This window comes from Eubalaena glacialis, chromosome 4 (assembly GCF_028564815.1).
Source record: "Eubalaena glacialis isolate mEubGla1 chromosome 4, mEubGla1.1.hap2.+ XY, whole genome shotgun sequence".
In the NCBI taxonomy this organism is placed as follows: Eukaryota; Metazoa; Chordata; class Mammalia; order Artiodactyla; family Balaenidae; genus Eubalaena; species Eubalaena glacialis.
The window spans coordinates 120792530-120815649 of record NC_083719.1 but is presented as its reverse complement, the minus strand read 5'-3'; the positions used below and the strand labels follow the sequence as shown (position 1 = coordinate 120815649).

General features: G+C 40.2%; 1 protein-coding gene across 9 annotated transcripts in view; it reads left to right on the top strand.

The window, feature by feature from the left end:
* The first annotated feature begins 1129 nt into the window (after positions 1 to 1129).
* The window catches only part of NR3C1 (nuclear receptor subfamily 3 group C member 1), a 123927-nt gene continuing 101936 nt past the window's right edge, over positions 1130 to 23120 (top strand). For 2 of the 9 annotated variants that reach the window (XM_061189788.1, XM_061189781.1), the window contains exons 1-2: positions 2287 to 2375; positions 4784 to 5995. In XM_061189788.1, coding sequence (XP_061045771.1) covers positions 4797 to 5995 — 1199 coding nt within the window. In that variant the 5' untranslated portion in view covers positions 2287 to 2375; positions 4784 to 4796. Of the gene's footprint in view, positions 1210 to 1525; positions 1596 to 1998; positions 2376 to 2603; positions 2677 to 2922; positions 3031 to 4783; positions 5996 to 23120 lie in introns of those variants that run through there. The other 7 variants (XM_061189787.1, XM_061189786.1, XM_061189784.1 and 4 more) reach the window with 7 other exon arrangements.

The following is a 23120-nucleotide window of genomic DNA, read 5'->3' as shown; positions in this document are numbered from 1 at the left end:
ATAGCCTAGTTCTCTCCCGTCGTCTCGAACGACACACGGGGCAGCGCCTACACCCCCAGAACCGAGGAAGGGCGACGTAGGCTGCCCGCTAGCGAGAACCTTGGCCAAGATGGTGGACGCGCGGCCGGGCGGTGTCAGCTGCCTTTACCAAGATGGCGGCAGGCGGCTTCCGGCACGCACTCCCCCCAAATCCTCTGCAACATGTCAGGGCAGAGCAGCCGCCGCCAGTCTGAGCGCGGCCTGGGGGGAGAGTGGCTGCGGCTGAGCGCCCGGGCAGGGCTAGGTGGAGCTGCGGCAGCCTCCGCCCCCGGCTGCAGCTGGCAAGCGCTGTCACCTGTGGGGTCGCAAAAGTTACCGCCCCAAACCCTAAAGCAACACAGCACAACCTTTCTCCGAGTCACACAAATCATAATATGTGCCGCCCAAGGTAGGAGGCTCGATCCCGGCGTCGCCCAAGCCCTCCGGACGCGGCGAGCTGGGGAAGGGGGCTGGGGCGGGGGCCTCCGGCGCGGACTCCTCTCGCCCCACTCCCCTCTCTTTGGGGACAGGCCACGTGTTTCCCTCGGACAGAGGGGGAGGCACGTAACGGGAAGAGCTGGAAGGAGTTTAATGCTGACATTTTAAAGCTGCGTGTGTTCTGTTTTATTTGGAGGGATGGGGATCCCACGAACACGAAGGGGTGGGCGACGCATTGAGGCGAGTGTAGCAAATGTCAAGATTCGGGGGAGGGGCCTCCGCGGGAAACTTGGACGTGGGCCCCGAAGGGGGTGGAAGGAGAGGTCAGGAGTTGGGGTGGGGGGAAGGAGGGCGTACTGTGCAAGCAACTTACTGTTTCGCTTGCCACTTGCTTTTAAGCCTGCCACCTCCCGCTTTCCTTAAAAATAATAATTTAAAAATGCAAAGAAATCCAGTTCGCTGGAGGTTTTGCATTTGGCGTGCAACTTCCTTCAAGTGTGAGCGCGCTGGGAGGGAGGGAGGGATGGGGGTTGAACTTGGCAGGCGGTGCCTCCTTCTGCCGCCGCCGCCGCCGCCGCCGCCGCCTCGCAGGCTCGGAGAAGAGGGTGGGGGACAGTCGGGGCGCAGGGGAGGGTGGGTTCTGCTTTGCAACTTCTCTCCCGGTGCGAGCACGCGGCGGCGGGTACAGACTGGGGCGCCCAGACGATGCGGGGGTGGGGGACCCGCCGGCACGCGACTCCCCCCGGGCCCAGAGTATGTATGCGCCGACCCCCTTCCCTGCCCTCCCCTGCCTGAAGCCTCCCCAGAGGGCGTGTCTGGCCGTCCGGCCCTACGAGGGGCTGAGACGCCGCTGCACCGTTTCCGTGCAACCCTGTAGCCTCGTGCGAAGTGACACACTTCGCTCAACTCGCCCGGGGGCGGCGGCGCGGACCACCCTCGCGGCTCTGCTGCGGGCCGCGCCCCGGCTCCCCCAGCCAGCCCGCTGTCACCCGCAGGGGCGCTGACGGTTGCCGCCGAGGGACCGGGCGAGCTCCGGAGTGGGTCGGGAGTCGCGGAGCTGGGCTGGGGCGGGAAGGAGCAGCGAGAAGAGAAACTAGAGAAACTCGGCTTCCCTCCGAAGCCCGCCCCAGAAAGACCAGGTCGGCCCCCGCCGCCGCCTCCTCTCCTTTTTCCTGGGGGGTGAGGGGTGGGGGGCGAGGAGAAGCCTCGCGCGCCCGGGAGGCAGCCTCGGCGGGGGTCGTGCCGGGGGGCTGCGGGCGGGCAGGCGCCGTCGCGGCCGGGGTGGCGGGGCCCGCGCGGAGGGCGTGGGGGCGGGGGCCGCGGCCGCCCCTGCAGTTGCCTAGCGTCGCCAACAGGTTGCACCGTTCCCCGCGCCGCCGCGCGGCCCCTCGGGCGGGGAGCGGCCGGGGGTGGGGTGGGAGCGCGTGTGTGTGCGCGCCGCGGCGCCGCCTCCGCCCGCCCCCCGCTCGGTCCCGCTCGCCTGCAGCGGCCGGGCGGCCCTTTCGCGTGTCCGCGCTGCCTCCCCTCCTCCTCCTCCTCCATTTTGCGAGCTAGAGTCTGTGACGGGAGCCCCAGTCACCGCCCGCCCGTCGGGGACGGATTCTAGTGGGTGGAAAGAGACGCAGCAGCCGGAGCGGCGGGAGCGGCGGGGCGCCGGCACGAAGGACGCGCGCCCGAGAGCCCCGGCCCGCGAAGACGGGCGCGGGGCGGGGAGCTGGCTTGTCAGCCGGGAAATGGGAGACTTTCTCAAATAGGGGCTCTCCCCTCCCCCTATGGAGAAGGGGGCGGCTGTTTACTTCCTTTTTTTAGAGAAAAAAAATCTCTCGCTCCCGCTTCTCCTGCTTTCACACGCTAAGTTGTTTATCTCGGCTGCGGTGGGAGCGGCGGACGGTGTTGGGTGAGTGGGGCCGCCGGCAGAGGTAAGGGGAGGGGAGGGCCGGGGGCTGGGTCCCCACGGGCGCTCGCTCCCCGAGGTGCGGGCCGGGGCCGGGAGGCCGGCTCGGGGGCGCCGCGGGAGCCTGCAAAGTTTTATTAGCTTCGGGTAGTGGGGGTGGGGGCTGGCGAGGGCCGGGGGACGGTGACGACAGGGCAGCGCGCGGGTGACAGCGCTGGCCTCTTCCTCTCTCTGGACCGCCGTCCCCTGGCCGAGGGGGAGGAACCCGAGCTCTCTGCGAGTGGAGCCTCGTCGAGCCGTCCGGGTTTCCAGGCTCTCGTTCCCTGGTGAGGAATCCTGGCCTCCTTTTTTTTTTTCTTTTTTTTCTTCTTCCCTAAGTCCCTTTTCTTTTCCCTCCCAGGGGGCCTCCCAGACACCCATTTTTCTGGTGAACGCTGAGCCGCGTCTGAATCCTGCTCGCCCGACTCTGTCTGCTCCACCCTAGAGCGCCCGAGCGCGAGCAGGGTTTGTGTCGAGGCTCCAGCGCGTCTCCTTTCTGGCGGGCGCGCAGGGGTGTGTGTGAGTGTGTGTGTGTGCGCGCGTGTACACACGCAGGGGGCTGACAGCCTGCTACTCGGAGACTTCGGCCAGGGCTGGTGTTATCTGGTGGAAGTGGGCGTGTCGGAGAAAGAACTCAACAGGTCTGGACACATTTCTCTTTTAACCTCGCGCTTTTTTCTACCCTCGCCCCCCGCGAGGGTTTGTTCTTTAGCGCTTGGCATCACTTCGCTCCTGACGTTTTGAAGTGGCCCCTTTTAAAAGAAGACCCTCCCTAACCGTAATAGTTTCGCGGTGCGATTTTTGACAAGCGCTAGTCGGACGTTTTGAGGTTGCAGACTTGGTAATTGCAGCCTTGTAATGCCGCTTAAGACCCCTTGGCATGGTTCATTAAGGCCAATTACTGTGACAGGGTTATTTGCAATTTAAACGGGGGGATAAAATCGTTTGAGAGATTGTTTCGTTTTATGAAGTATTGTTTTGGTTTCGAGTTTGAAGGCAGCTGTCAAAGTGGCGTGGAAATTCATTAGGCTCCATTTGCTACCTTGTGTTTAGAGATCGTTATCAGCTAAACACGGCGGAGGGGCGGGGAGATAAGCAGTTTACCCTCAAGATTTGTAGGGACACGTCCCCACCTCTCTGTCTACCTTAATCACGCTCCACTTTTAGCGAGGGCCAGTGAAGTTTATGCTTCTTGAAGTCTCTGTACGGGAAAAGTTTTCTTTCATTGGACAGGATTTGACTATACTGTCGCAAATATGCTTATCAAAGTCTCTGCCCGCCTCTTAAAACACCTTTGATTGTCAACAATCTTCTAGCAACCTAACCCTCTTGAGAGTAGGCTCAGAATTAGGATAGGTGAAGGTTTAGAATGCAGGGAGGATTATTCTGAGCATTGTATTATGTTTTATTTTACTTGGATTTATATGAATGATTTTACAGTTCTGGGGTGGTTTTTTTTTCCCTTTGTTTTTCAATACTTCGATATTTGGAAAGGAAAAATCTTAATTTAGAGACATAATAGTATTTCATACTGAGGGTCTTAAGCAGTTTTAAAAGAAAATGTAGCTTCATCTAGAATTTATTGTGTTGTAAGGGTTTGAGAGAGCTATATTTCTTATACCATATTTAAAAAATTGTAATGAGAAGCTACTACACATTCTGCTTTTTTAAATCTAAATTTTAGTTAGCCTGTATACAGTGTGTTTCATTTCATATGTCCAAAATTTGAAAGCAGGCACTATTAGGCACATTCAGTAAGAAATATGGGTTAAAAATAGGAGCCTTTTCCTACCCTATTGGAAGATGAGCAGACCATCATTGTTTATTTTCCAAGTAAAGTGCGTGGTTCACTAGTAGGTTGTACTAAAAGGTTTGGATGTGTGACCAGCCGGTAGGAGAGGAATTGGGAGTAATCAGAGATAGAGAATTCTAGCATAGTGTTTATCAGATTTTATGTTTATTAGTTCTCAGAAAAGCCAGCAGCCTTGACTGGTTGAAAAGAGGTAGGAATTTCAATGATCATACTTCCTTTTTTTTTAATTAAATACTTTGACATCAACTTGAACCTTCAGAATAATCAGATGTACTGAATTATAATGTCTGTGATTAACAAAGTTACCAATTTGTGAGTGGCAGGATGAATAGCCAAGCTTAGTTTGATACAGTTTTGTTCTCAGCTGTGCAAATGGACTGCATTGTACTTTTAAATGTGGCACACTGAATGGGAGCAGGAGACACGGCTTTTATATTATGGAAGACAGAATCTACTCTTCTGATAACAAGGAATTAGATTCGGAATTAACTAAAAGGTTCATTTAACAGGCTCTTACTAATCGGATCACAGAGATAATGTGATTTTATAGCTTATTATGTCCCCCTCTCTTTTTTTTGTAGCTGATATTTACTGATGGACCCCAAGGAATCATTAAGCCCCCCCAGTAGAGAAGAAATCCCCAGCAGTGTGCTTGGTCGAGAGAGGGGAAATGTGATGGACTTCTATAAAACCCTAAGGGGAGGAGCTACTGTGAAGGTTTCTGCATCTTCACCCTCACTGGCTGCTGCTTCTCAGGCAGACTCCAAGCAGCAAAGACTTTTGGTTGATTTTCCAAAAGGCTCAGGAAGCAATGTGCAGCAGCCAGATCTGTCCAAGGCAGTTTCACTCTCAATGGGACTGTATATGGGAGAGACAGAGACAAAAGTGATGGGAAATGACCTGGGATTCCCACAGCAGGGCCAAATGAGCCTTTCCTCTGGGGAAACAGACTTTCGGCTTCTGGAAGAAAGCATCGCAAACCTCAATAGGTCGACCAGTGTTCCAGAGAACCCCAAGAATTCAGCATCAGCTGCTGCCTCTGCTGCCCCCACAGAGAAGGAGTTTCCAAAAACTCACTCTGATGTATCTTCAGAACAGCAAAATTTGAAGGGCCAGACTGGCACTAATGGGGGTAATGTGAAGTTGTATACCACAGACCAAAGCACCTTTGACATATGGAGGAAAAAACTCCAGGATTTGGAGTTTTCTTCTGGGTCCCCAGGTAAAGAGACAAGTGAGAGTCCTTGGAGCTCAGACCTCTTGATAGATGAAAACTGTTTGCTTTCTCCTTTGGCAGGAGAGGATGATCCATTCCTTCTGGAAGGAAACTCGAAAGAGGACTGTAAGCCTCTTGTTTTACCGGACACTAAACCTAAAATTAAGGATAATGGAGATCTTATCTTATCAAGCCCTAACAGTGTGCCACTGCCCCAAGTGAAAACAGAAAAAGAAGATTTTATCGAACTCTGCACCCCTGGAGTAATTAAGCAGGAGAAACTGGGCCCAGTTTATTGTCAGGCCAGCTTTTCTGGAGCAAATATAATTGGTAATAAAATGTCTGCCATTTCTGTTCATGGTGTGAGTACCTCTGGGGGACAGATGTACCACTATGACATGAATACAGCATCCCTTTCTCAACAGCAGGATCAGAAACCTATTTTTAATGTCATTCCACCAATTCCTGTTGGTTCAGAAAATTGGAATAGATGCCAAGGATCTGGAGATGATAACTTGACTTCCTTAGGGACTTTGAACTTCTCCGGTCGATCGGTTTTTTCTAATGGCTATTCAAGGTAAGATTAATGCTTTCTGTTTCTTGAGAATGGTACATTTAAGATCAATTGATAGATTTAAATATTCATTTATTTGAATGTGTTCGACAGCAATTCAAGTGCTTTTTCATGTGAATAAGTTTAAGCGGGCTTTTGAAAGTAGGCATGGTAGAAAACCTAAGTGATTGGTCTGTACAAAACCCTTCCCAGTTTTTTTTTTTCCCCCCTGAAATAATGGTATTTAGTATCCCATTGGCCAGTAATTGAAATTTTTATGTAAAAATTTAAAAGACTACTGCTCATTAACAGGTGTCTTTAGTAAAAACTATATAAATTCAAGGGAGTATAATGTTTAGAAATATATATTTACTGTGCGTATTTTTTAAGCTGTTTTAGAATATGCTCTTACATTACGATGAAAAACACCCGTAATACTTCACGTAATCAAACGTTGTGCTGTATTTGTACATTTGTGAAGTGTTAGCCTGAGGAGATTAAAGGGTTAAAAATTAGAGGTACTAACAATGAACCCGTTTCTTCAAACTGAACCTTGAAGAATCTGAGTTCTGAGGTTGCTAAAGCAATGCAGTCAGTGCACAGTGTACCTGACAGGAGTATTAGACGTGGGACTTGCCCACAGAGTTCCTGACCTAAAGCAGGTAAGTTGTGTCTGCTGATTGGTCTCTTTAAGAAAGGAATTGGTGGCAACACGGTGCTTGATTTTACTTTCAAATGTTCCTACAAGTTCTCGAGTATATAGCTGATGGCCAACATTGTTGAGCTTCAGTCTCAGCTGTGTTTGATTTGTTTCTATGTCTCCTTTTTTCTCCATCATTTATAAGTATTTTGACATTTCCGTTTGACCTCAAAAAGGTCTGTTAAAATGTAATTACCAGGAGAAAGTTCTAAATGTAGGTGTATCTTCATAGGGGTTAAGTTCTCTATCCTGCACCCCCACCCCCAGTTCAGATAAATGTATATCACATTTTAGGTGTGAAGGAAAATATAAAAATGTAATTGTAGAGACACAAGATTGATTAATCAGTGGGTTTTTTTGAGGGGGGAGGAAGGGCATAGTAGACAGTGATTTCTTTGTATGTAAGTACTGTAAGTTCTTAAATATTAGTGATAGTCACTTCACATTAACTAGTCATTGAAGATTTTATTTAAAACAATCTTTAAAAATGCTTTTTCTGTTAAAGGTATATTCTAATACTGAGGTGTCTCTTTTCTTTCCTCTTTAAGTAGGAAGCTTTGCTTGTTGGGGAAAAAATTTAGACTTAGATTTAGGCTATGTTCTGTTCCTTTAAAAGGCTTAGATGTTTCTTATCAAAAGAAAAAAAAATCCTTGGTTCTTGTGTGTCTTAATGTAAACTACCTACTAATCTATTATTAAAATAATAATTATCTTTTACTTAGAAGAACACTTCAACTTTTTATTGCTATCATTCTGAATTGAAGGTTTAAAATGTTTTCAGTAAGGAGATTTGAGATATTATCGCATAAGCTGTTGTGTTTAAATGTTAAAAGACATGCTGTGTTTTAAATTTTTCAATCTCAAATTTTTGGCAGTGGAATTCATGATTGAATGTGCTTGTTTGTCTTGAAAGAGTAAGTACAGTTGGTTTGACTTAAGCTTTCTGTAGGAAACTTACATTGATTTATAAAACATGTAGTTGTACAAAGAAAAATCATATATCTTAGGAAAAGCTTGGTGATTATTAATGCTTTTTGTTCTGATAATCAGCATGGTAATGTTATCATTTTCCTTACTATAAAAAAGGCATGGAACAAGAACTTATCATTTTCCATTCACAGTGAACTTTCATTAAGCCCTATAGAATCTAGGATCTGGAGAATAAGTCTTAGATGAATATAGTTATCCTTAAATCATTAAAGATCATTTTAATACTTTTTCTAGTAGTTTATAACATTTAAAGTGTGTCAGCCTCATAACAGCCATATGATGGTAGACAAAGCAATGATGATGTGGCTCTTTCAAGATTCTTTAATATCCAGTGAAATGATTATTTTATGCCAATGTGTGATTTGGAATTATAATTAGTAGTTTGTGTCCTAATGAAAAGGTATAATATCTTTATAGGATAGTTTGAGAAAGTTTGAAAATTTTGTACCTTATGGGATTAACATTGGGAACTGTGATTACCCAGAACAAAGCTTCTTCCAAATAAATTGAAACAATGTTTCTTTTTTACCATCATTGAATTAGCCTGTTGTTTCCAAACAATAGCCTTGATATAACTAAAATTGGTTGCTTTCTCTTCTCTATATGTTACTGTTTGGTTCCAGCCAAACATTAAGACCAGTGACCCTGAGTAATCAGCAGGTAAATCAACATGTTGAGACCACAACTATATTGAATACTGACTTTCTGAATTTAGATATAGAAATATTAAATCCACTAATAACTTGCATTCTATTTAAGTTTTTTTAAAGCAAAAATTGTAATTTGACTTTTTAAGATGTCACCTAAAATTGCTTTTTCTTAGTATGCTTGAAAAAAGACACTTTACAGTCTGTTTTGGGAGGGAAGGCAATTCCTTCTGATGTGTCAACATAGCACAACATCCCGTTATTACGTTAAATTGTAAAATTATGAGTGTCATGATTGAGCATAGTAAAGTATTTTTTTTAAGGTTTAAGTTCATTGATAGTAAAACAAGAGAAACCTTATTGATACTCAAATACATTCTTTAAGTAAAACGAACTAGCCATTCTACCTTAATATGCTTTTTAAATTCTGAAATTCAGTAAATTTAGCATAAACTTGTAACATTGATGAAGGCAGATTTCTGCATGATTTGATTTTCAGCATTGTTTCACTTGAGCATTAATGGTGAAAGTGCTGAAAAGAGGCAAAGAAGTAAATGGTTTCAGGTAGAATTAGAGCCTTTATTGGGATTATGTTGAAACTTTAGTATTAAAAAGTTGATCGTTTTCTGAAGGGTATGATTATCGGAGAGAAAGAATGATGCAAGATGAATTTGTAAATTCAGTCTTAGGTGGAGTTTAGGGCTCTGTTGGTTGCCATTTAATGAAGCTATGAAAATTTATGTAGATTTTAACATCTCATTATTAATTATACCTATGTCTAATTTTATTAACATAATGCAAATGAAGACCTGTACAAACACAGGATGAATGAAGCAAATTCTGTCCCTTTTTCATTTTTCTTATTAACATCGTGTTGAATGTTTTCTCAGAGAAGGGAGGCATAAAGAAGAGATTTTTATTGATTTTCCCCCTTTTTAATGGATACTTTATTTACTTTCTACCTTTTTCCTCTCCTTCCAGAGGTTCTGGCAGTGAGTGTTTCAATCAGTGTCTTTTTTAACCTTAATGTTTCTGATATTCACTCATAAAATGATTTCTGAATGTTAAAGGAGATTTGCTTTTGGCTATTTGTTTATTTTTAGCTTTATGATAATATTTTCCTTTTTTTAAAACCCTGTACTTCTTTATGGCTATATTATTAGTAAAAGGAAAAAAAAAAAACCCACAAGGTAAAACACATTGTGTATTCAGGTGTGTCAATTTAGTGTGGAATGACTCCAGTACAGAAATGTGTGATTAGCGTGCGGTCAGATTTTATTGAAATTACTTCTTGTGATGTTTCTTTGGCTATTCCATTATATTTTTATAACTGATAAAATAATTTGTATTATAGTGCTGTTTTGGTTTTATCTATTGATGTTACAGATATTTTAGTTAATCTGACCACTTTCAATATTATTTTGACTGTTTATAAATTTTATGAAAGACCGACTCTGAAACATACCTTCCATAAATGTAGCTTAAATGCAAATTGTAATAGTAGTAAAATTCATATGTGTGTAGAGATCACTTTAGGGGCTTTTTGAGATTTTAGTGAAGGAGAGATTGGATCAAAAGGGTTTATTTTAGTATGAGTGGCTAATGTGAAAGAACATCTGTATTAATTGGTTGATTATAAGTCTTAATCCACTCTGCCCTGCAGGTGATTGTAATAGGCTAGTTGTTAGGAAATCTCAATTTACGTTGGGTTTAAAATAAGCCTGGGGCATATTTCTTAAAACCCACTTTTTCTTACTTTTAAGATCACACCTAATTTTACTGAGCAGTAAGTTCTCATTATGTACTACTATTTATCTGAGCAAATTAAATAGACAAAATAGGTTTGTGCCTAATAGCATTTACCCTTCTGAGGACATCCTGGTAATTGTGTAATGCCGTTTTTACAGGTATTTGCCAAATTAATGGGCACTTGCGTCCGTATTTCTGAGTCAAGGAAAATGTATATTGGTAAATCGTGTTGCAAAAGAATTTTCAAGAAATATTTTGTTGAATTAAACTATAACTGAAAAAAAATCAATTACTTATTGACCTTTATAGAAGTGTTTAAAAGCCCATGCTCTCCTTATTTCTGTAATTTCAGAGAGCCAACTGCTCTCATTTCCTTCTGGCTTGTTCTACTAGTGTTTTGTATTTTCAAGTAAATAAAAATATTCTTATGGAGAACTTCCGTTTAGGGGAAGAAAAAGAGAAAAGATCTGTTAAGTGTTCCTCTCTCTTTGAATTGTGCATGATCATTTTTATGTTAACCTGGATTAGAGTGTGAGTTTTAATGGTAATTTTTGTACTGAATTTACCCAGTAAGTTATATTTTAGAAAGTAAGCAATTTTATAGTGGTTCAAAAATTAGTTGTAGAGAGTGATTTCAACCCCCAAACACCTAATTTTGACAGGTTGCCTTTTTATTCCTCACTACCGTCACAAATGTCCCTTGAATACGGGTTTCCAGTGGAGTTTGTGAATTAAAGGGTATTGGGGGAAGGGAGGCAAGAGAGGGAGGAGCAGTAGAGATGTGGAAAGGTGGAACATAAGTTTAGAAACATCAAGAGCAATTCCGAAAACCAACAATTTGGATCAGCTGTCATGAATTCAGAGGACTAAAAAAAGAAAAATTTAGGGCTGTGTTTATGTACAAAGAAAAATTTAGGGCTGTGTTTATGTACAAAGGAGTGCATTAACCAGGATTATAATTTAGTTTCTTTTATTTGAGGTAAAAATCTAAAGCTAATTGTGGCAATATAACCCTGATGTTTATAGGATTACGTTGTTGTCTTTTGCTATACTTTATTACCAAAAAAAAAAAAAAAAAAGATGGAATGGAAATTTTAATTCCTTTTAGATTATTTCAGCTAAGATCAAGTTCATATTTTCCCCATTTTTATAGGCTGCTATTTAATCAATAAAAACCTAATTACTGGCATGTAGTTGAAATGATGTGTTATGTTGATATAACCAGTTTATATTTCCTAGTGCACCTTGAGATACACTGTCATCAGACTATGGAGTACAACCTTCTTCTTTAGTAATATATTTCCATGGGTTGCATATTTTTCTGCTGGAATGTTAAGGAAATAAGTTCTTATTTATGTTACATATATATAATAAATTATGGGATTCTGCAATTGCCAGATGGTCATTTAAACTTTATATTGCAATATGGTCCTTAAAGCCAATTATTTTGAATGGAAATGTGTCATCACCTAATTTTATCTCTGGGCCAGTTTAAATATTAATGACTTATCTTAGTAGAGCTGCATGCTTAAACATACTTTTACAGAGTAACTCAAATATTAATTTTGAGTGCTTTAAAACTTTTTTTTCTTTTGAGCAAGTTTCAGCGAGATTAAAAATGTCTATAATACAACAAATTTAGTGAAAGCCTCTTATTTTATAATTTTTTTCATTCACGCTGTTAGCGCTCCAAAAATATCTATGGGGAGAGAAAGGTTTAATGATATGATTAGTTGTAAATGTTTAGCACGTTATCTTACATTGAATTTTTATGTTTTTAACAATTTGAGAGTTCAACTTAAGTATGCAGTGTTTAGGACATACAGTTTGTTGCAATAAATGTTAACTTTTCTTTTTATAATAAAATTAACCTTTATTCTAGTTGATTTCATAATTCTTAATATTTAGCTGTGGCTATTATGAAAGTATATTTGATAGCCAATTTTTTAAAGCTGTTGTGAAATGACATCTAATTTAGTACATGCTTTATTATTTCATGCTGGTTGGGGCAATGCAATGACTTATGACCTTATGATTGTCACATGTTGAACTTTAAAGCTCTACCGGTTTGCTATGGACACTGTTTTACTTTGTTGTTGTTTTAATGTTTTTGTGTTTTTGTAATTATTGGGGATAAGGATTTTCTTAATTTTAAGATGATATAAATTGCAAATTTGGTGGTTTTTTATTTTTCATCTTCAAATCCCTTCCAAACAATTTAATTTAGTTATTCAATAGTAGAAATAGTAGAAGGAACTAGACTAAAACTTAGAAGACTTGAGTTCTAAGGCTGAGCTGAACCAATCTATGACCTTGAGTAATTAGGTGTTTTAGAGTCAAAATATTTTCTTTACAATTATATATGAATTATTTTCAAAACGTGTGTACTTCTGTTTCTAAAATTCTACAATCATCTTAACCTATTGTTTTAGTGAAGGAGGCAACTGGGGTAGGGAATGATATACTAAAACTGGGTCTTTGTACATTATCAAGAAGTACAAGACAAGAATGAACCCAGATTTAAAATACTGTAGTTGGTGGTACATAGAAAATAATATGTAAACACTGTTGTTGGTAGAGCCAGAGAGGTGGGGCTCTTGGGTTCCACAGCTTGCTTTCTATGTTTGGTACAATGATTTTAGATTAGAGCTTAAAGGGACTTGAGAGCTCATCTACTCCCCACACTCTCATTTCTGAGATGAGGAAATGAGACGTATAGAAAGTGTCTAGAGAAAGATCACAGAATTAGTGGTATCACACTTTGAATACCTAATTCTCAATAGTCTAAGCTCCTCAGCAGGCTTCTCTCAACATCTGGTCTCTAGTTGTAGAGATCTGAAACATAATACAGATTAGGCAGGTATTCTACAAAAGTTACTTTGAAGTTAACTGTATTATCCATATTCTTTCCTATATATTTTTAACCTTAAAAATCTTAGGAAAAAAGATTATTAAAAATCTTTAATATAATTTTGTGGCATCACTATGCTAAGGACTTTGTATGCATTCATCTCATTTAAACCTCTTAACAATCCTATGAAGATTTTTAATTCTAGTTTCTATATTGTTACTGATTCTGTCCATAGCTTTGTAGTATTGAAGGCAGCTGTTATTTACCTTAATTTTATAGGTGGGGAAATTTCAGACATTTAAAGAAAAAGAGAAAAAAATAGGAGTACTTAGTAGTGATCTGAAGGGAAATATTTAATATTGTGTTAGAAATCCCTCTTGGATCTTTAATAATTTTTATTTGTCATCAGTGAATTTTTAAACAATATATAAAGGAGAAATGGGATCATGCCTCTCTGCTGTCTTGCATATATTTGTGTAGTCACTTACTGCTCCCTGTCACAGTTTCAGCTTCTGTAAAATAGTGAGAGCACCCAGCATTCTTGCTTGCGAGATTTGTGCATGGTTGTTTACTTTGAAAATTAAAAAGTACTATAAAAATTCAACGTGAAATTCTTAAAGCTCTGCAAAGTCTACTGAGCTCAAACCAGCATGACCCTCACTGGCTTAAGTACATTGGGACATCTGTGCCTATGTAGGTATTTCCTATTTATCAAGCACTAAGACTTTTTCAGTGTCTACTATGTATAATCCCTGAAGGGTCATGGATCCCAGTTTTATAAGGACTAATATATTTAAAACTTTCTAGTGCCAAGATCACTTTTTTACATTGATATATTTTTCAGTTTGGGGTTTTTGTTAGCTTTGCAATGCCATCTAAATTTAATAGCCATACTGATAACTTCAATCACATTGTTATCTTTTTTTTAATAAATGCTAGAATACCCCCCTTTCTGTTTTACTGTCTGGTATTCTTGTAAAATCAAGTATGCAAAGATTCTTTGTCATTGAGAAACTTTAATTTGAAATGCTGTGAGAAAAAGAGCTTCTGACTATAATGAATACCAAAATTTATCCTAAGTTCATAAATTTGGGAGAATTATGAAGCTCATTTGACTTTATTTACTAACTTTTTTCTTTTTGATAAAGTGGTTGAAAAAAGCTTCAGAAAAACGAATTTAGTGGATTAAACCAAAGATACAAATCTCTTTAGATAACAAAGAACCAAGTACAGAAACACATACAATGGGCTGGTGTAGGTGCAGTCTATGGGTACTAGATTTTGAATATAATCTAAGAAGAAGTGTTTTTAAAGGAAAGGTAAGAAAAATAGGTGAAATAATCTCTAATTCAACATATTAGGGGTGAGTGATCCTTTAATTGATAATAATCATTTAACAAGATAATAATCACTTAACAAGACTGTGCAGTGCTCTGGGGGTACCAAAGACATTATTTGAAAGAGAAAACAGAGAAGCCAGAAGAAAAAGTTAGAACTAAGAAATCCATGGAAGAAGAAAATGGAAGTTCTAAATGCCAGTTCCAGTGCCTGGTTGAATCTGATTTTTCTAATGCCTAAGTGCTTCTGTATGAGTACTGGGAAATATATAAGCAGCCTAGTTACACTGTGTTAATAGGTGGACGAGCCACAAAGGCCTGTCCTGGGAAGGGAATTCTTGAGATGGGTGGAGTGGGAGGTTAACTACAACAACTCAAAGGTCCTTCCAGCCGCCGTGGCAGCAGCAAACACTTACTGAGCTAGGCACTGGGCATCCAGAGATAAAGAAGAGAAATATCCCCAACCGCCACTTCACAGATCTTCTCGAGACCTTCATACTTGTTCCACCCTGCCTCCCGCTGCACCCCACCCCACAACGTTCCACATCCATTTTGCTTTTTGAAATGTCCACTTACCCCAGAAGGCATAACTGAAACTTCACAGAGGAGGAGAGTGTGTGGACGCCTGGGAAACAGGAGTTGCTTCAGTTATTTGGAAGAAAAAGGTGGTAACAAGGAGTCTGAGACAGATGGAAAGAATGAGCTGATTAGATGAGGAATGAGTAGTTGGGAATGAGCCAGCAGGAGACTTCGTCACCTGTGGAGGAAACTAATATGTACAGTGTTGTCCCCCTATACATTATGTGATATAAGACAAGGAGAAAACATGATTTGCATGCTTAGTGCATAACCTCAGGTTATGCACCCTTGATGTAAGACTTTCTTTGTCTTCTAGTCACTTCAGAATATCTCCTTCCTCTCTAGAAGAAGCATAACCCTCTTTTTAGGTCCCCTGATGCATTTTATGCCTGGGAACACTCTCCCCCGGATATCTACATGGCTCTTTCTCTCACTTTATTTAGGTCTCCACTTAAACATCAGCTCCTAAGAGAGACCTCTCTGACTGCTTTATCTGAAATAGTAGCATCTTTCACATACTCTTCCCTTCCCCTCAACATTACATACCTAATTGTTTGTGTCTTATCTGCTCACCTGCTGAAATCTAAGTTCCATAAGAGCAGTGATATTGTCTGCCTTGCTTATTCCTATATCCCAGCAAGTCGAAGAGCGTCTAGCACATAGTAAGACCTCAATAAATACACGTTGAATGTATGAATAAACAAACTTGACATATCAACTAAGATGTATAAGGATGGATTGCACTGTTGTCTTTCCAGAGAAAGGAAATGTCAGCAGAAAGTGAGTATCACTGAGAGATGATAGCCCAGGTTATCTTCTCCAGATAGGAAACAGGTTTTAAGATGGGTAAGTGCTTATGTATCCAGAGACAAAGTGTACATAAAGAATTTTATTTTTAATTGTTGTCAGCCTTTAAGTTTGCTCTAAGACTTTGAAATGAATTGCTTTTTCACAGTGTCTTACAACAACTCTGGTACATTTACCATTGAACAAATTAGGGTAACCAAAGCTTTGAAATGAAGAGTTTGAGGTTTGGCTTTTTAAAATTTATCCTGCTTGCGATAGTAACCTTTTGTAGCTTTCATCTTTATGTTTTTCACTTGTTTAAGAATTGAGGTTATGCTTGCAGACATCTAATGTATACATTTGTGTTGATTTATCTAGACAAGTCAGGCAAGAAATCAATTTGCTCATTTTTCAGATAACTGTGTGTATAATGAGTGAATACTCCAAGAGAGGAGGTATCTTATTTTTGCTTGAACTTCCAAATTATCGTTCTTCAGCTTATTTAGATTTGACTTATTCTACCTATAATTTTGACTTTTTCTATCTATGGTATATAGCAGCAATTCAAAGTTAGTAAGATAAGTTATCTCTTCTACTAAGAGTGGTAGGAGAGTTCAACCTAATATGGGAAAGACAGTCACAGAAAAGAGAAAATGTAAGGTAAGTAGGTATTAGCAAAAGCCAGAAAATCAGATGTGGTCATTTAAGAATGAACTGCTTTAGTATTCAGGAAAAAAAGAGGGGAGGACCAAGGACAGTGCCCTGGAAGGCATCCAAAGAGAGCAGCCACAAAAGATAATAGCTGGAGAATTAGGAGACAGCAATTTTAAATTGGGGCGGGAGAGAGTAGTATATGCTGTCAAGTCAACTAGGGTAGAAGAGAGAGAACAGAATATCATAAATATGAGAGACGGTTGTTGAAGCCAGTCTTTAAAATATACAAACGTTCTCAAAAGTCAAAGAGAAATCAGTGAAATCCTAAATGGAACAACAACACAACTAGATTTAATTTAGTTATTTAAATTCAGAAAGAAAGGAAGAAATCCTAAGTTTGAGAGCCTAATCAGTCTTTCAAGTTTAGATGAAAATATTGAAGTGGATAATAAGAAACATGCTTGTGAGACCACAAAGACCCTGACACTGGGTTAGGAGTAAGAGACAAAGGCAGGAAACCAGGAGGGAATTAAGTTTCTGTTCCCGGAGAAGCCAGCACAACAGAAAAACAAAAAACAAAAAAAACTGGCCATACCCTAGTTCAAATTGACTGCAACACTGCTTTCACTATTATTCCCCTAATCAAAAAATGTCAGTGGTTCTGTTACTTATAGCATTGTGGTTCTCCATCTTCTTTCCACCACCACCCATACGCCAAATAGCAGCCACATGGACACTCCAGAACCCTTGGAGAACGTGGGTTATGCACAATTCATGCAGCTGTATCCTGATCTATCATATCCAGGAAAGCACATCTGAGTGTAACTGAGATCATAGGATAGTCTGTGAATTGGCTCTTTTAAAGATTGTTTTTGTTTATTACTATTTTCACAAATGCCTTTTCAAAATTTACAAAAATAATGTGTTCATTCCCTTCAGCAAACTTATACCAAGAAAATTTAATAAACTTTTCCTCATTGTCTCTCCTTTCCTCTTTCTTCCTTCCTTTCCTTTCCTGATTCCCCTTATCGTCCACATTTCCGTATAATCATATAAGCATACACACGCACATATAAAGCGTTCTGGGTTCTTTGTTTTTAAATAAGAATAGGATCATCATATACCAGTTTCTCTGCAGCTTGCTTTTCTAACAGTACACTCTGAACATCCTTCCAGATCAACAGATGTAGATCCCATTCTTTTTAATTAGTTGTACAATGTTCCATTCAGGTTGTTTCATGATTTTTGCCACTACAAACAAGGCTCCAATAAACACCCTTTTCTGTGTATCCTTACAAATAGCAACTTTGTTTCTAAACATAGATTCCCCCAAAGTAGGGTTGCTGAGTCAAGGGTATATACACTTACGTTTTTGACAGGTATTTCCAAGTTACTTTTCAGAAGGATTACAGCAAGTCAGTCTAAGCTGGCAGTGTTTTTACTTTATAATGAAAATAGGTAAATCATTATTAATAACAGATTCCTCGCCACAAATCCTAAAATTGATCACAACATACCAGCGTGCCATATGATGTAGCTGAGGACTACTGCAGTCTGGAATTCAGCCTCATCCTCTCTGCTTTTAACATTGTGTGACCTTCTAGACCAGTTTGATGCCCACTCACTTTGTACACTTTCCTTTATGTAGCCCATCCCATAGCAACCTCTTCCCTCATCTGATGGTATCCAATGGCAACTACTAACCATACAGGTTTTTATACGTAAGTCAGTGATATAGCACATAGTAGGTGCCCAATAAATATTTGTTGGATTAATACTGTTTTCTTTATTATTCATCTCTTCAACTAGATCCATTCTTTTAAGAAGCAAAGCTAATGCTACAGCACTTAGCACTTAAGATACTCAATTTAGGTTGGCTTTTTAAACAAAGAACCACAGAGAAGAAGAGCAAATAATGTGGTTTTACCTTTAGTCATATATTTTACCCCTTTTAGGGCAAATTGGAACTGTAAGAATCCAGTACCAGCAATAACAGTAACAACACTTGTGTTCAGCAGTTACTATATTGCAAGTCAAGTTGCAAAGGATACAGCAGCGAGAAAGGCCAGTGTTGTTTCTGTCTTTGTGAAGCTTATGGTCTTATGGATGTTACATTTAAAATATTTGTAGGAAATGTTAAAACAATGATGTCCAATTTCAGGCTCTTTCCAGCAGAGGCTGTGGAATATTTATCTATTCATTCAACATTTAGTGCCAATTCTGCCAGGCACTGAAGAGAAAGCCCAAAGGCAGCCAGACCTTTGCTGGGAGGCAGCAAACTAACCAGGGTGACTGCTTGTTGGTGATAGACCTGTTTCCCAAACTAGCTTCACCGTTTCTGTATCTGTGTATAGCAGCAAAGGAATAGACAGAGTAGTTAATGTTAGCATGTACTCCAAGGGCATTCCTTGTTCAGGAAGGGTGCCAATCCCCATCACTACCTAAAACACAAACCACTAAGGAGTGTGCCCTTGTCATTCACTTCAGCGGAAGCCAGTCTTTCTGTCCAGTCCTCACTTTTCATATGAGGAAACTAAGGCCAAGTACAGTTAGTACAGTACTGTGGGTAAGAATTAGGACTCTGCAGTCGAATTCTCTGGGTATGACTGTTAACAGTTGTGTGACCTTGAGCAAGTTTGTAACCCTGTAAGCCCTCAGCTCCCTCACCTTTAAAATGGGCACAATGAGATAATGGGTGTAAACCTCATAGCACAGTGTCTGGCAGTTGTAAAGCACTTGTGAAACTGTTAGCTAATTTTAGTGACATGGCTAAGATTAGACAGCTCCTTAAATGCCAAAGGTTCCTGCTTGAGAACTGTGTCCATTATGCCATACCATGCTATTCATAAGCCATTTTTAATTACGGTAATTCTTAAACTAGCTTCATTATGATCTTAACTTTCAAACTAAGTAATTATAGTTACATAATGGAGACTTTAACCTCTGGTACCATTATCAGATTTTTTGGCCGTAAGTTTGAAGAGGAACTGAAAAATGCATATGTGATGGATGTTTTGTTAAATGAGTGCAGAGTGCTTCCCTTCTGGCTCCCTCTCCACTCCGTCCTCCCTCTCCACCACGTTCCTCTACTCCGAGTCACTCTTCCACTACTTGAACCTCTTAGGAACTCCGTTAAGGTAAATCAGGATAATTGTCTGAAGAAGAGCAATCCTCTCATGTCTTGACAAACTTTTGCGGTTTTATAAGTAAGTTCATTGCTTCTATCATCTGATCTCTTTATGTATCTTTAGCTTCTTTTTAAGGAGAATATTAACTCTATAAAAGTCATATTACAGTATAAAGTCTCTACCTCTTCAAAGAGGGACTTTAAGAAAATAGTTTTTTAATGATTCAAAATGAATTAAATCTCACTATTAAAAGGACTTTACTTTCTGGATGTAGATTTTCAAATACCTAATTGTTCCTGTGATATCTAAACTTATTATATTTCAACAAGCTTTTCCGTGTTGGAGCCATCTTTCAGGAGCAACTTTGTTTCACTTTCTCTGCTTTCTCAAAGTGAATTTGTTTGATAGCTGTATCAGGTAGTACTTGCTCTATAACAAACCATCCCCAAATTTAATGCCTTTAAAATAATAACCTTTTTTTTTTTCCTCATGAGTCTTCAGGGCAGCTGGGCAGTTCTACTGATCTGGCCGGGCTCAGCTGATTTCAACTGGGCTCACTCAGTGTGTCTGTGGCAGCTGGCTGGTTGACTGTAGTGATGAAGGCTGACAGCCATGTCTCATTATCCAACAGGCTCTCCAGAGCTTATTCAGAGTGTACCAGCAGGGCTCCAAAAGAACCAGCAGAAGCATGCAAAGCTTCTTAAGGCCTAGACTTATTTCTGCCTATTGTCAAAGGTTCTGTTGGTCAAAGCAAGTTATAAGTCCAGGTCAAGATTCAGGCAGGAGGTGCAGGAGCCGCAAAGTTACACTGCAAAGGGCATGACCAGAGGGAGGGGTCCTCTTTTGCGTTGTGTCCCAACAGTTATGGGAATTGGGTGGATTTGAAATTGTGATCCTTCGGTTGGTGATACTCTAACTGCTTATGAAACTTGCCCAGGGTGGAAAGGCAGAGTCATTGTGATCAAAAGGATAAAAGCCTGGAATTCAGAGACTGAGGTTCAAATTCCAGCTCTATCACTTATTTCTGCAGTCCTGCACAACTTACTTAACCTTCCTGGTAGGCACTCAGTAATGGTTGATTCACCTGAATTTCATATTCTTTATGTGTAATTTATTATAAAGAAAGGGTTAGGTTAGGTATCTGCTAAGTACTTAAATAATTGCTTTTATTCATGCAAGGTAAAAATTGCTTTTATTCCTGGCTCCCATACTCTAATCAAGGTGTAAGACTCAGTTACTTCTTTGGAATGAAAAGGAAGGGAAAGCGTGTTAGGGAAGGGAAGAGGAATATTTGACTAATTGTGGCCTCAAAATGAAGTGACCATTCACTGGGGTATTTCCCTATAAGAAAAGAATGGCTGAGACCCATAGTTAAGAGAGAAAAATCCATAGGTCTCTTTGGGTAGGATTCACTGTGATGCGTGGGGTGAGAGTTGTAACATTAGACACAATCCAAATCTACATTTAAAAAAAAGAATTCTGGCCCCTCTTAGACACACTGGGTGCCTTAACATCAGATTTGGGAACTGTCATACCTAAATCAGGTATTACATGAGATAGGGAAAAGAGCAGTATCATCCCACAGTAACAGTTCTAAGTAGACTGCTTTTAAAGAATTAAAGGAGCCACCTAGAAATAAAATCACATGAATTCTTTTCCTTGTGTTGAAAACAGTTGTCGTATTGGGTAGCAACTAGACACAAATCTCTCTATCCTACTAGTAGGAAATAGGAAAGGTCACACACACACAAACACATATATATATGGTAAAATTAAATTAGCTCAACTCACACAAAGAGCCAGGTATTTCAGAATCCAGACAATCAGAAACGTTAGCTGGAGTTCTTATTGCCTCTTCTAGGAGGGTACCCAGGTACATGTTCTCAAAAACTGAAAACTGAGACTGAACCACCTCTGGCATTAGCTAAGGGTGTGTACACAAGTCAGGTGATCTGTCTGTACCTCAGCCACCTTTCATGCTTAATAATTACACATTATTCTAAGAAAAGAACATTTGGGTATATAATTGACCCTTGAACAATACAGGTTTGAATCTTGAGGGTCCACTTATATTATTGAAAAAAATCTGAGTATGCACTACTATACTACACAATCCACCGTTGGTTGAATCCACAGATGCAGAACCAAGGACACAGGGGATATGGAGGGCCAGTTGTAAAGTTATACTCAGATTTTCACTGCATTATGGGGGTTGGCAGCCAAACCCCATGTTATTCAAGGGTCAACTGTACTTATTTGATTAATGATAAATAAAATATTTTAGTGTGGACAATGAAAGTGTTTAGTTTAGAAGCCCTTAGTTTTTTTTAACGCTAAGCTACTGGTATTTATGGATTTCAATCTTTGCTTTTTTTTTTTTTTGGATCATTTCCCAATTTCATTCTTTACAAAGACCATTTTCAACCATAAACCAAGGGAAACCAGCTTCCCCAAATATACTTAGGATCCAGGGATATTTTCCCGAAACATTAATGCTAATTTCATGTCAGTACATGTTTGCCAAACCAACAAAAATAGACTGTGCTAAGGAAAGAACCTTAGTTTGGAAGGACAGTTACTTGGAAAGAAGAAAATTTTGTCAGGCTTGTAAAGTTCAGTACTCAGAAGTGGATGGTCATAAAGAGATGGCAGTAGAAGAGTGTTTCTCCCCACTAGTATCTGCTGATCATGTGGGTCACTAAGTGTATTACTGAGGACCTTCCACCTGTTCAGTGTTGCACTTGTGCTTCAGGGAAGGTGGAGAAATCATATTCTGCCTGATCTCAAAGGAGCGTCCATCTAGCTGGGGAGACATGATGTAGATCCATAAAGTAATTCAGAAACAATGAACTGTAGCAGGTGCTGAAGAGTGTTCCAGGGCAAGACGGAGAAGGTGAGATAGAAAGAATCCTGTACAAGAGGAGGCTCTCTTAATGTCGTAGATCTGTAGGGCCTCCAAGTCCTGATCTGAGAACTTACCTAAGGTTCCTTACCACTCTTAGCAATCAAATTGTTACTGCATTTGTGAGACATAGAAAGGCTGTGCTTTAACCCCTTTCAGTTTCTCAGTTTATTTCTCCCACTTCTCTTGTGCGTCAAGTATGAGAACTTTTTCAGCTTCCTGTAATTATCTAAGTTTACTCTTTTTTTCCTCTACACCTTTCAGCTTTCTACTGGGTAATGACTTTTCCTATTTTGCCTTAGAAAAATTCTAATTGGCACAGACCTAATTTCAGGAAGCCTCACTTGAAAGCTAAATAAATAACACTGAGGGTTTCCAAAACTGTGGTAGAGCACTGTGCCTCCTTTAAAAGGGGAAAAATAGCGAAAAGTTGCCAAATACCAAACCCTGCCCTGTTTTTGCATCTCTCAAATATTCATCCAGAGACCATTAAGAAATTAACATGACTTTTTTTGAAATAAAGACTTTTTTTCTTAGTTTTTAAAAAAAGCACTTGACACTTAACCCTTTTATTCCTCTTTCATTAATCAATTGGGCAAGTAATGCAAACTGATAGTCAGTTCTCAGAGAAGTAGATTGACAGAAATTAAGTGGCGGTGTGCTATTATGATAGATGCTGATCTTTTGATTACTTTTGATATTTTTTGTGCTTTCCAGAAGTTGACAATTTGCTTGTAAATGAAAGTACATGATCTACAGTTCTTTAAAATATTTTAAAAATTTGAGTAACATTCTAATTTGTAAAATGTGTGTATGTATAAAAATT